This window comes from Pipra filicauda, unplaced genomic scaffold, assembly GCF_003945595.2.
Source record: "Pipra filicauda isolate LSUMZ 115617 unplaced genomic scaffold, ASM394559v2 scaffold676_size161992_pilon, whole genome shotgun sequence".
NCBI classification, from domain to species: Eukaryota; Metazoa; Chordata; class Aves; order Passeriformes; family Pipridae; genus Pipra; species Pipra filicauda.
In genome coordinates, this window is record NW_024104838.1 from 147,894 (window position 1) to 161,953 (window position 14,060).

The 14,060-nt window shown below is 52.6% G+C and overlaps 1 protein-coding gene and 1 long non-coding RNA gene across 2 annotated transcripts; one reads left to right on the plus strand and one right to left on the minus strand.

Moving 5' to 3' along the window:
- Positions 1 to 512: 512 nt before the first annotated feature.
- On the plus strand, positions 513 to 1,034 carry LOC113992596 (olfactory receptor 14J1-like; the record flags this gene model as incomplete). The annotated part of the gene is made up of 1 exon (XM_039388687.1): positions 513 to 1,034. A coding segment is annotated over exon 1 (522 nt), but the record flags the coding sequence as incomplete, so codon positions are not given.
- Positions 1,035 to 11,191: 10,157 nt separating this feature from the next.
- LOC120324729 lies at positions 11,192 to 13,636 on the minus strand. Its single transcript, XR_005566253.1, has 2 exons — positions 13,507 to 13,636; positions 11,192 to 12,346 (listed from the first exon to the last, which is right to left on the minus strand). It is a non-coding gene; the product is annotated as an uncharacterized LOC120324729 (long non-coding RNA).
- Positions 13,637 to 14,060: the final 424 nt, after the last annotated feature.

Below are 14,060 nucleotides of genomic sequence, written 5' to 3' on the forward strand. Positions count from 1 at the left end.
CCTGTTCCTCACAGCACCCTCAGCCAGCACAAACAAGAGAAAGGAAAAGCCTTTCAGTTTGGGGGATTTCTGTGAGAAATAAAGTGGCTTTGCTTGGCGGAGTCTGTCTTAACTTCTCCCTGTCCTCTCCTGTTTCTCAACAGTGTCCCTGTGCTGGGAAGCAGCAAATGTCCAACAGCAGCTCCATGGCCCAGTTCCTCCTCCTGGCATTGGCAGACAGGCGGGAGCTGCAGCTCCTGCACTTCTGGCTCTTCCTGGCCATCTCCCTGGCTGCCCTCCTGGCCAACGGCCTCATCCTCAGCGCCGTAGCCTGCGACCACCACCTGCACACCCCCATGGGCTTCTTCCTGCTCAACCTCTCCCTCACAGACCTGGGCTGCATCTGCACCACTGTCCCCAAAGCCATGCACAATTCCCTCCAGAACACCACAACCATCTCCTACATGGGATGTGCTGCACAGCTCTTTTTCTTTTATTTCTTCATGTCAGCAGAGTTTTCCCTCCTCACCATCATGTGCTACGACCGCTACGTTGCCATCTGCAAACCCCTGCACTACGGGACCCTCCTGGGCAGCAGAGCTTGTGCCCACATGGCAGCAGCTGCCTGGGCCACTGGCTTTCTCAATGCTCTGCTGCACACAGCCAATACATTTTCCCTGCCCCTGTGCCAGGGCAATGCCCTGGGCCAGTTCTTCTGTGAAATCCCACACATCCTCAAGCTCTCCTGCTCACACTCAGGCTACCTCAGGGAAATTGGGCTCATTGGGGTTACTCGCTGTTTAGTGTTTGGTTGTTTCATTTTCATTGTTTTCTCCTATGTGCAGATCTTCAGGGCTGTGCTGAGGATCCCCTCTCAGCAGGGACAGCACAAAGCCTTTTCCACGTGCCTCCCTCACCTGGCCGTGGTCTCCCTGTTTGTCAGCACTGGCACCTTTGCCTACCTGAAGCCCCCCTCCATCTCTTCCCTATCCCTGGATCTGGCCCTGTCAGTTCTGTACTCGGTGGTGCCTCCAGCACTGAACCCCTTCATCTACAGCCTGAGGAACCAGGAGCTCAAGGATGCCATAAGGAAAATGATGTCTGGATGCTTTTCAGGAGCAATAAAGTACCTGTTTTCTGGTGTGTAGCATTCAGAATGGGACTCCTTAATGGCCCAGCCTTCCTGTTCAGGTTTTTCATGGAGGTCATCAGATTGTTCTTGCAATAATTTCCTGTGCAATGAAATATTATTATGCGTCTGCCTTCTAATTTAATGTCTGCCCACTGAATTTGACCCAGAGATGTATAAATGATGAATTGTGCAATCTGTGTATTTAAACCAAATAAAGGACCCTGCAGTGCCTTCTTTGTCCAAGACCCTTCTTCTCAGATGTTCCTAAAGGACAGCACACTGCAGGACAGGGTGTATTTGCAAAGGGGAAGGGGACAATAATCCCAGCCCAGCAGCACTGCCAGGGAGCAGCAGTGCTTGGTCTTTGCAGAGCTGCTCTCTTGTCACTCCCACACTGTCCTCCTGAGCCCCTTTCTCGCTGTAAGGCCTGAGTGCTCTCTGAGCACAGTCCTGGGGGGTGGAAGCCCTTGGAGCACAGGCAGGGACAGGCCCTGGGAACTTGTGAAGCAGAGCTGGGCTCCCTTCCAGCATCTCCAGGATGCTCTGGGATCATCTGAGGCCACTGCATGGACTGGGGCACCTCTTCTGTCACCTTGCTCCAGGGCTGCAACTCTCCTGCAGTGTCACCATGACACTCCTGCTCTCTGCTTTCCAGGTTCCATTTTCAGATCCAGTCTTCCCCTCCTGTTCCCAGGGACATCCTGGGAGTGCTTCAGAGCTGCCATCCTGGGGCAGCTCCTGCCCAGCGTGGGCAGGCACAAGGTCTCTCCAGCTGCTCCTCTCCCCTCCCCAGTGCCACTGTTTTCTGCAGCCTCCTCATCCTTGCCCAGCACAGCCCTCCTGGCACAGTTGGACACAGCCCTTGTTCTCCCCCCTCCTCAGGCACCTGCCCAACCCCCTCAGCTCCAGCCTGATGGCCACAAACCTTCAGGGCAGGGAGGCACCAGGCAAAATGCTGAGGGAACCTTTCAGCTGCACTCAAATCCAATTGGAGTGGTTGGCCTCCAGGAAGAAATCCCTTCTCATTTTCCAGAACTACCAGGACAACCTGTGTTGTGTCCTGGGCACTCCTCTGGAAGTGTGGGATATGGAAAAGGTTTTGGTGTCAGGGATATTGAGAAGGCTGGGCAGTGTCACTGGGAGACTCTCCCAAACCCTTGGAAAGGCCAGAGCCAGCCCAGAGCTTCCTGGGGCCTTGGCAAAGGCAGACATGGAACCAGTCTGCAAACAGGGCAGCAAGGAGGGTTGGCAGAGTTCCAGACTGCTCAGGCTCAGCAGGGAAGGGGAGAGGGCAAGTCCTCCTGCAGCCATTGCCAGGCATGGGAAGGACAAGGCAGGGATTTCAGAACCCCTGTGGGAGGGAATAGAAGGGGATGTTGTGTGCCCAGATTTTATCAAGGCCTTTGACATGGTCTCCTGTGGTCTCCTTATGGCCAGACTGGTGAGAGCTGGACTGAAGAAGTGGAAGATGTGGTGGGTGGGAAGTTGGCTGAATGAAGAGTGTCCAATAAAATCCATGGTACAAAATCCTCTTGGCAGCAACTTCCTGGTGAAATCCTTCTGTGACCAGCCCTTGACCACCAATGCAGAAGATCTCTCTATATAATGGGACAAAATGTATTTTCAAGTCCTTTGTGAATGATGCCAAATTTCAGGGAGCCTTTGAGCAAACTCTCCTGGTTTAAAGACACATATTGGGTTGGGAACTCCAATAAAATGAACTCACTCCGCTTTTATTCCCCACCAATACAGGGAGACAAAATTCCAGGAGGTATGAGTGAATAAAATAACAGTTTACTGACAAGAAATATAGCAACAAAACCAGCAATACCAAGAGAACAGTTGAAAGCAACAGCAGAGAGAGAAATTGCCTCTCTCCCCCCCTGCCCCAACTCCCTTTTGTTAACGGATAAAAACAGGGATCAACACGTGCCTCCCTTCCCCTTTTCCCCCTCAATGAACAAAGAACAAAAAACAAAACCATGGGAAACAGGGGGTAAAGCAAAATCTGGGAAACCCTCTGGTCTGAGATCAGTTGTGCTGCCCAAGAACACGCTGACCCCAGAGGTGTCCAAGTGGGGCAGAGCCGGCGACTCCGGTCCGTGCGGTGGCGGGGGGGAGGCAGCGGCTCTGCTTGATTCCATGGAGTTCTGGGGAGGTACAGTGGGCCCTTGGTTCCAGGAGGGTCTGAGATGTCTCAGGGTTCCTTTTGTTCCAAAGAGCCCCCCCATGTCACAATGGTCCCTTGGTTCCATGAGATTCCACAGTGTCTCTGCATTCCTTTGGTTCCATGAGGCCCTGCAGTGTCACGGTGCCACTTGATTCCGTGACGTTTCAAAGAATCAGAATGGCCCCTTCATTTAAGGCCAACTGCACATGGGGCTGCCTTAGGGGGAGTGTGGGCACCCAGACAAGGGAGTTGTCACCCCCCTGGACTCAGCTCTGGGGTCACCACATCTGGACTGGTCTGTCTGTCTGTGAGGTTCCCCATTCTGGAGGAATGAGGAAGAACTGGAGAGGGTCTAGAGGAGATCTGACAGGATGGAGCTTTTCTCCATATTGGAAATAGAATGAAATCTCCACAAAGAGCAGCATGGAAGGTTCAGAGAGAAGGTGAGGAAAAAGAAAGGTCACTAAACAGGGACCCTTGTGGTGCAAGAGGTCACCCAGAGGGAGTCAGGATCAGCCCATGGCTTTGTGTTCCAGGGAACAGGCAGAGCTGGTGCAGAGCCATCAGGGAGGGTCTAGAAATGCTGCTGGGAGGGGGTGGGAAAGCAGGAGGGGTGTGTGCAGCCTGCAAGGCCAGAGCAGCAGCAGGGCCAGGGCAGGACAGCCTGCAGGAGAGATGGCCAAGGGCTCTGGCAGGGCTGCAAGGCCCAAAGGCACCCAGGCCGTTGTCCCCTTGCCTCTGGCAGCTGCCTCTGCCACTCAGGCCACCACAAGCCACTTTCCTGGCAGGTTCTGCCCTTGGGTTCTGCCTCGCCCCTCCCTCAGCAGCCTGGCAGGGGTTGCCCAGTTTTGGGCCTTTGTTGTTCCTCCCCCTCCCATCCCAGTGCCCCCAAACAGCCCTGAGCCAGCCGGGAGGGACAGGATCTGCTGGGCCAGGGCCTGGGGCTCAGCCCTTGGCCTTTGTGCTCCACAAAACCAAGGCAGGCTTTGCTCAGCATTGCAGGGGCCTGCCCAGAGCCTTTGTCTGCCTGCACTCCTGGCCTCCAAGGAGCTGCTCCAAGGAGTCCCTGGGGAGGCTTTGGCAGTGCCTGCCCTCAGTGGGGCCCAGCAATGCTTCAAGGCACTTGGACTTTGGCTTCTGACTTCTTCAGCAGCTGCTTCAATCTTCTCTCAGTACCTCAGGATCATGGGCTGGGCTGCAAACACACTGTGGGGTTCATTAAAATGCAGATATCCCTCAGGATCTCTTTGTCTTCCTTTAATTGTCTTCAAGGCAATTTCAAAACAAGTCTTTGAAGTTTGTACTTTTTTTGTTTTAATTCAATTATGGATATTTTTAAGTTCAGAGAAGAGGTGATAGAGGTGTTCTCCAAGTGATCTTGATGCTGAGTGTCTCCTCAGGAGATCCACACTGACCCTGGATGATCAACCTTGCTCCTCACCCCCCAACCTCACCAGTTCTGACATGGCCCATCTTGGACTGACAGCTGATGCAACTCCAAACACACTGTGGGACCCATTAAAACACAGAAAAACAAATTATCTCCCTTCCTTTAATTGTCTTCAAGTCTTAATGTCTTCTACAGCTAATTAGAATTGTTCTGTAGTTTAGCTAGGGAGGAAGATTTTAAAGTGGAAGTCATGAAAAATATATATTTTTTGATGAAAGAAAATGATTTACACAAGGCCAAAGAAAGGAGGATCCAAAGAAAAGGGGACAGAAGACATTCGTAGCACTTAATCTTTGACCAATTGAACAGTTATCAAGTGATTCAATAGCATTTGCTACAATTTTAACAGTGACTGAATTAGAGATTCACAACAACAACATTCCCACCACAGTCAATTCACCCCCACACCCAGGCAGAGATGTGTGCACACATCAAGAGCTGGGTGTGGAAAGGTCCCTCTCCCAAATTCTCCTGTTGTCAAGGAAACACTCCCACCAATCCCTTTGTGTTTCCCACCAGACAAGGGTCCCAGCTGGAGGAGTGTTTGTGGAGGGGATCAGAATTGTCCTGGGCACCAGCGCCGCTCTTTGGAGTGTTGCAAACTGGAGGGTTCCCGAGCTGGGAGAGGCTGCCAGAGGTGTCCCACTGAGAGGGAGGTGCTGGGGAGCTGCCAGGGCCTCCCTCAGCCCCGCTGGGTGTGGGCTCACAAGGGGACTGGCTTTAGTGATCTGCTGAATTGCCATCCTGGTGTCAGGAATGACTGGAGTTTCCAAAATATTTGGAAACTGTGTCCAAACTGTTCCATTTGAGCTGTGATTCAGGTAGGGAATTTTCCAAGGCTTTCATAGGATGACTGATTATCTTGTGTTCCCAAACTGTTCCACTCCAGATTGTTCCCACCTGTATCATCCAGGAGCACCTGGTCCAGTCCAGGGACACTTCCCCACATCCCTGGTCCAGTCCAGGGGCTCTTCATTGCTCAGCTGGTTTGGTCAAGGCTTGTCAGGAGCTCCTGAGATCATCGACCAGGCCTGAGGACAATGGAGGCAGGATGCAACAACAGAGAGGCCTCTAAGAAAGATGAAGACAAACTTTTTGTAGGGACATCTCTGAGCACTCTCCAAGGTGTTTGCAGATGAAAACATTGTGCTCATAGTCTAAGAGAGTCACAGTGATTCATTTTACCAAGGCCTGTATTGGCAGAATATGGGGCAATGGTTTTAAACTGAAATAAGGGAGCTTTATATTGGATAAAATGAAGAAATATTTACCAGTGGGGTTGGCAAGAACTGCAACAGGTTCCCAGAGAAGAGGATGTGCCCTCCCTGGATTTGTCCAAGGTCAGGAACTTTGAGCAGACTAAATTAGTGAAGATGTCACTGTCCATGTGCAGGAGTTTGCACCACATGAGCTTTTATATCCCTTTTAAGCCAAACCATTCTGAGATTCTTTTGAGTCTAAAGTCCCAAATTCCTTCTCCGAAGAATTTCCATTTTTGAGGACATGAATTGCCGTGTTTATGGAGAAACCCTTCTAAGCTCAAAAGGTAACAAATTAATTCCAAGGAAGTTTCAAGATATCTGTATGAAACTGTAACCAAGTGGATCAGTGGCAGAACCTCTCAGGGTGACCTTGCAGCTGAGCATGGGGGATTCGACCTCGGGCTCTGAGACTCATGAGGGGCAGCCAGAAAGGGGATTTGGGGACTGGGCAAGATTTGTCATGGGATGTCTAGGAAAGAACCAAAGCAAGGGTAGGATCACAGTGCTCACTGGAGGAACAAGCATGAGAAAACAGAGAGAAAAAGGAATGAAAAAGGAATGAAAAAGCTGGTCATGGTAAACAGGAAGGTGTTCAAGACATGTCCCTGGCTGTGCCCTGCAAGTGATCCCCACAGCCTGTCCTGTTTTCCTAATAACTCCATTGCCAAGAAGTTTCTGTGGGGAGGGACCTCTCTGCTCCTGGCACAGATCGTGGCCCAAGTTCCAGCCACTGCAGCAGGAGCCACAAATAGTCAGGTCTTGTGTTCTTTGGGGGGCCAGACTCTGCCCACACTGGGGGGTGTGTGTGTTGGAAGCACAAAAGAGTGAAGGAAATGCAAAGCTAAACACCCAATGTAGGCTGACTTTGTCCCTAAGTGGGGGCTGAGAATTGGACCCAACATGTGCAGGGACAGATGGAGGGGTTTGTCCCCCTGGCCCTGCCCAGAAGGGACACCTTTCAGGAAGGGTTGTGGCCTTGGCTGTGCTGAGGGTTGCCCCGGGCAATGCAGCTTGGGATTGCAGTGGCACTGTCAGGGCTCTGCAGAGCTCCTGGCAGTTCCTGCCTTTGTCCCCAGCAATGCCAGAGACCTGCAGGGGTTGCAGTCACTCACTTGTGCTCTTTGGGACCCCGCCTGGCTCTGCTGAATGTCAGCAGGCCTGGAGTTCCCAGACTGTTCCTGCATCCAGGGTCGGGCCTGCAGTGACGTTTGTGCAGCATTCAATTGGGGCAGTGGCAGGATGGCCATGGATCCATTCCTGCACAAACACAATGGGGCTCCATCCCAGGCAGGGAGAGAATGGGCCCACAAATGTTGGAAGGAGAAGAACCAGGGAGTTTTGGCACTGTGGAATCCCATGGAACCAAAGGAACCCTGGGACATGGTGGAACCTCCTGGAATCAAGGGGACATTGTGACCCTGCAGCACCTCATGGAACCAAAGGGAGTCTGGGACATGGCAGGACCTGATGGAAACAAAGGAACCTCCTGGGAACAAAGGGACCCTGGACACTGCCAAAAGTCAGGGAGACAAGGGAACCCCAGGACACTGTGGAATCTCCTGGAATCCAGGGGCCATTGGAATCCACTGGGGCCTCCTGGAACCAAAGGGAACATGGGACACTGCGGAACCTCATGGAATCCAAAGGACCCTGGGACTTTGTGGAATGTCAGGGAATCAAGGGGCCAGTGTGACATCCCAGAACCTTTTGGAACCAAAGGGAACCAACGGGACATTGTGGAATCTCATGGAATCAAGGGGCCATTGTGACCTTGTGGAACCTCACAGAATCCAGGTGCCATTCTGATTCTGCAAGGCCTTCTGGAGTCAAAGGGACCATTGTGACACTGGGGAACCTCATCGAATCAAGGAGCCATTGTCCCACTGCGGAGCCTCAAGGAATAAGGGATCCAATCTTTGCCTCAGATTTTTTCAACAAATTAAATTTAAGGAATTACAGAAGTGTGACTGAACCACTTTTGTCCCACAGGTTTTAATGACTGGCCAAATTGGAATATTTATATAAAATATTTTTAAATAAAATATTTTATATAAAATTCTTAGAAATTATCAAAAGATCCAAATCAGAATTATTTACTACACAGTAAAAAGGCTAAAGCTACTAGTAGTACAGTGTAAGATAGGATAGTGCACTATATTGAGGCAATTATTGAAACAATTTTATTGAAACTAGCCAAAAGAAATAATTATTACATAGAGATCTGATGGAACTCACCCAGACCAACTGTCGTGGGGAGATTTCTTTTGCTCAGCCTTGAGGAGTGTCCTTGGAGGGCGTCCCCAGCCAAGGCAGGAATCTCCACACATCTACCCCAAGAAGGGCTGTGTTAGAAGAACCTGCCTGGATGAAAGGGGACTGGACTTCTCTAGTAGGAAGGGATTGACTGCTCCTCACAAATGGACAGGCCAGTGAGCAGCTTCTCTGTCCCATCCAACTTCCAAAAGCAGGATGTGTGTTTGGAGTTGGGTGAACCAGGCTGGTTTGAGCATCATTCAACACCAAAACCATTCCCAGGGTGCCACCGGTAACTGGCAGATCTCACAGACAGCTTGCATGAGAGCTGGCACTGTTGGCATTGTCTGATGGCATTTTAGGCCTTCTCAGGGTAGGCCCTCCTGCCCCCCGGGTCGAGAGGTTGGCTGTGAAAGTCCATCCTGGAGATGCACAGGGAGCCAAGAGTTGGGCTCCTGAGTGACATCCAACAATGGACAGGGGGATGGGACTGACCAGATGAAAGTGTCTCAGGTAGATCTGACCACTCCTTGGGCCTGGCCATCCACACAGATGTTTCCCCAGTGAACAGATACTACAGAGGATGCTTGATAATGTTTCTGTAACCCCAGAATATTGGAATAAATGGAGATTTAACTCTGCACAACACAGAAATTCATTCATTTTCCCTTTTCCTCCCTCTGTGGATTGAGGGAACTTGTGGCTTCAGTGTGTGACTCACTCTGTGCAAAGGGCAAATATGGACAGAATTCGGGGCAGGGAGTGTTTGGGGGATCTTGGGCTCTGTGCTTGACACAGAAGGTGTTTGCCATTGGTCTAAGACTATCTACTGTGCAAAGTGGACTTCAGTGGAGGCAATGTGTACTTAATATACAGCATGGGAAGGACTTCTGGTTTTTATTGAGCTGTGCCTTCCTCTGGTTTTGTTTGCTGGCAATAAATGAACATCCCTCTGTGTCTTGGGCAGCTCTTTCTCCAAGCCAAGCAGGTGGGAGTTGGTGCCAAGGAGCTGAAACCTGCAGGTCCAGCCTTGAGTGGAGGGAGCTCAGATTTGCCCAAGGTTGCTTTGAGTGCCAGGGGTTTGATGAGGGAATGGTGGGGTGGGGATAGGGATAAAGTCTGACGGATTGTCAGACATAAAAGGGTCTTGATTTTCTTATCTATTCAGGCTGAACTGGGACATGCCTTGGATCACTATCAAATGGAGATGGCTGATATCAATGTATAAACAGGAAAAAAGTAAACAGGTCACAAAAAAGGAAGTATTTTCTCATTTCTTCTTTAATACAACATATTCATTTTGAATGCACTTCTGAGATTCTGAGATCTAATTAACCGCAGAAGAAATGAAGACTTACAGGTAAATTATCTCCAAGGGGCTTGTCTGGTTAAGATGCCAACACTGAAAACAGAGTGTGGAAGAATGAGCAGACAAGGAGACCATCCCTGGGGCTGGGGAAGCAGGAACTCAGAGTCACTGGTTCCAGGTGGCAAAAGGACTGTGGGATGTTTCTGGGAGAGCCCCTAAAGGCTGTGCTGGTTTCAGGGGGAGTACAGTTAAATTTCTTCCCCGTGGCCAGTGCAGGGCTGTGTTTTGGTTTGTGCTGAACACAGGGTTGATAATCACAGAATGACAGAATAGGATGAGTTGGAAGGGACCCACAAGGATCATCCAGTCCAACCCTTAGCCCTGCACAGGACCATCCCCAAGAACCACACCATGATCCTGAGAGGATCATCCAAACACTTCTTGAGCTCTGTCAGCCTTGGTGCTGTGCCCACTGCCCTGGGGAGCCTGGTCAGTGCCCAAACACCTTCTGGGGGAAGAATCTTTTTCTGAGATCCAACCTAAACATCCCCTAATACAACTCCAGGCCATTCCCTCAGTCCTGTCCCTGGTCCCCCCAGAGCAGAGCTCAGGGCCTGCCCCTCCTCTGCCCCTCCCCAGGAAGTCGGACCTGCACTGAGGTCTCCCCTCAGTCTCCTCTTCTCCAGCTGAACACACCAAGTGCCCTCAGTGTCCTCACACGCCTTCCCCCCAAGGCCCTTCCCCATCTCCCTTGCCCTCCTTTGGACACTCTCCAATGGCTCAATCTCTCCCTTCCATTGTGTCCCCCCAAACTGCCCCAATGGTGCAGGTGAGGCCGCCCCAGGGCAGAGCAGAGCGGGACAATCCCCTCCCTGGCCCGGCCGGCCATGCTGGGCCTGATGCCCCCAGGACAGGCTTGGCCCTCCTGGCTGCCAGGGCACTGCTGACTCAGGGCCAACTGGCCACCCACCAGCACCCCCAGGGCCCTTTCCCGGCCCTGCTTTCCAGCCTCTCCTTCCCAGTCTGTCCGTCCAGGCGGGGTTGCCCCATCCCAGGGCAGAATCCGGCACTTCCCCCTGTTGAAGTTCTCAGGGCTCCTAAAGAGCCGGGAGGTCACGGGATGTCAAAGAGCCCCACGGAGCTCAAGGGACCCTTGGGACACTGTGGAACCTCCTGGAATCAAGGGGCCTTTGTGACATGTGGGGCCTCATGGAATCAGAGGAACCCTGTGGAATATCATGGAATCAAGGGGCACCTGTGACACTGCAGGGTCTCATGCTCCAGAAGGAACCCTGGGACACTGTAGGATCTCATGGAACCAAGGTGCCACTGTGACACAGCATGGCTGCAGGGAATCAGGGTTCCAGAGTAAAAGTCCATGGCCTCATGGAAAAAATGAATTCTGGGACACTGTGGAATCTCAAGGAATCAAGAGGCCATTTTGACACTCCAGGGCCTCATGGAGCCAAAGGAACCCTGGGACTTTTTGGAACCTCATGGAGTCAAGGGCCAGTTGTGACACTGCAGAGCCTCATGGAACTAAAGGAGTTGTGGAGACCTGCTGATGCCTAAAATCTGTCCTGACACAGTTTTAAACTCTTTTACTATTCTTGGCTGTTAATAAAGACAATCTGACTGTGTCACTAAGAATAGAAGTTTTATTCTTCCATCCTCCTCGTCCACCCCAAAATGGCAGAAAAGGCATGCAGTGTTTACAGTAAAGCTTTTTTATCCCACCTAGCACAGGAATTTCTAGGCTACAGGGAAGGAGGCACGCATGGACCTATTTAACATACTGTCACACACTTTTTCTAACTTATCCACACTAGTCAAATGTTTCTAACAACACACTGTATTCTTAATTATAAATTAATTCATATTTCATAAGTGGGGTGAACTAAAGCAGTCTCTTCCTTCTCATTTTTAACTTTGGTAGCAGGTGCTCACCGCAGGTGTCCTTCCCCTGAAGTTGCAGCTCCTTCTCTCCCTCTCACAGAGTGCCCAAGGCCGTCTGATGGATTCCATCCCTATCTCTGAGGCCTCTCTCTGGGGAGCTGCCTCTGGCTCTCCAGCCTGAACACCTGTTTGGTCTCCCACCCCCCAGCTGTGATTCAGTTTTCTGGAATGATTATTAATGAATTAAAAAGCTTTTTTGGGCCATGATCTAGGCAACTGCTGCCGTGGATAACGTGGATTGCAGGAAGGCAGAAGAGAAGGACGTGAAAGGGCCACCTGTGAGCAAAAGGTATTTTTCGTTTTCAGTAGTCTCTGAATTTTTGTTACTAGTTTTCTGTTTCTGTGGAAGAGTTCAGTGTCCTCCCTCCTGGGAGGGATGGGAATAAATGATTAAACATGGAAAACGTTCTGGCTGAGCTGTTCCAACACTGCAAACTGTCATTTGTCCAGATGGTCTAAAGATGTCCAGATTATCAAAAACCTTCCATATGTTTCTTTTCAGGGAGAGAGAAATATTTGATGAAGAAATCCAGCAAAGGCAAAAGTGCAAGGCCAAGCCTCAGCCTGCTGAGAGCTGAGGAGTGGCACCAGCTGCCTCAGAATTACATAGGGAAAATAAGAAACACAGAGGTTTTGGAATGGGATCGAGCCATTTTCAATGGGATTGATTCACTTTGAGGTGACAGACTGATCCCTCTCGACTTTTGGGATGCAGAGCTGGGAGAGACTGGAATGTTAATGGTCCACGGCTCCAACACTCTCCAGTTGCAGAAGCAGTGGGGGCTTTGCTGCCCAGGGGCAAAGGAACCACCTGGGGAAGGGGGGGTTAATGGGGCTGGGGGGAAAGAGGAGGGGCAGCACCATGAGCAGGTGAGTCCTGAGACCCTCCTGGTGTCCCCAAGACCATCTTGGTGTCCCCACCCCCCCCTTGACACCCCGAGACCCCCCTGGTGTCTCCAATGTCCCCAGGGCCTCCCCATGGCCTCAATCCCCCCCCGAAACCCCCAATTCCACTGTCCCCAAACCCCTCCCCACTGTCCCCAAACCCCATCCCTGATGTCCCCAACCCTCCATCTCACCCCAGGAGACCCCCCCTGGACCCTCTGACCACAAAAACACCCCTCCTTCCCCCCACGCTCACAGAAAGGCCAAGGGCATTTGGGGACACGTTGGGGACAGTTGGGGGGCTTTGGGGGCACTGGGGGATTACTGGGGGATACTGGGACACACTGGGGGGAACCAGGGGGCACTGGGAGGGACTGGGGGGGAACTGGGGCACACTGGGGGAAACTGGAAGGGACTGGAGGAGAACTGGGGCACACTGGGGGACACTGGCAGATGACTGAGGAGTTCCTGGGGGATTACCAGGACACACGGGGGGACACTGGGAGGTTACTGGGCCATACTGGGGGTTACTGGGTGCTCACTGGAGGATCATTGGGCCACACTGGGAGGCAGTGGGAGGTCACTGGGATGCACTGGCTGGTCACTGAGGGGGTTACTGGGCCGTACTGAGAGTCACTGGGAGGTCACTGGGCTGTACTGGGGACATTGGGATCCCCTTACCCGGATGTGGTACATCTCGTCCCTGGACTTTGGGGGGCACCACCAGGCCCCCTCCCCTGGGGGCTGGGGGACCCCCTGAACCCCACTGCTGAACCCTCCCTGTAGGATCTCTGTGTGCTGAGTTTTGCGGTCTCTGGGGTTCAGGGCGGGCATCAGGATCCCCTTTCCCTGAGGTCGGTCCGCCGGGCCGGCAGGGGCGCTGTGGCCCGAAAAGAAATGGCGGGTCCAGCACGTGACGCGAGGCTTCATGGGAGTTGTAGTTCTTTAATGAGCTCTCCGCCGACGCGCCTGCGCAGTGCAGCCACGGCGTTGGAAAAGCCCCCGAGCCCCGCAGCCCCCGAGAGGGTTCCAAGGCCCCGCGCTCTACCCCTCGGGAACCCCCGAACCCCTCCGCTAAACCCTCCCGAGCCCTCCAGCCTTTCCACTCACAGTGCAGTGCACCCGCCGCCGCCTCCTCCATCACTTCCCCACAGCCGACATGGCGCTCTGTGCGCTCCCCGCCTCCAGAGAGACCCCCACACTCAATCCGCGGGCGGTCTCGCCCCCCGCTCGCCCGATGCCGCGCCCAGGCACCGGGCGAGCGGGAGAGGAAGACTTTGAGCCTTCATCCCCTGCGACCACCCGAGAGCAGCACCAGAGAGAAGTGCGCAGGCGCCAGAAGGCGCGTCCCGAGATTTCCATGGAACACCGCCCACTCTGGGGGAGCTCGGGAAGATGTAAAAATGTGCAACGAATATGTATGAGCTAATTTCCCAGGAACTGGAACAGTCCTGTGTGTGCAGGGACACAGGTCAGGGGGTGCTCCCCCAGCAGCCCTCTGTCCCCACAGCAGGTTGGGAGCTCAGGGGGCCACCCCGGACCCCCCTTTCCCACCCCCCTCTGCCCCACAGCTGCTGCAGCACCAGCTGCTGGCTGGGGGGAGTCCCCCCATCAGCCCCCAGGGTTGGGGACCTGTGGAGAATCGTGACCAGAGCAAGCACAGA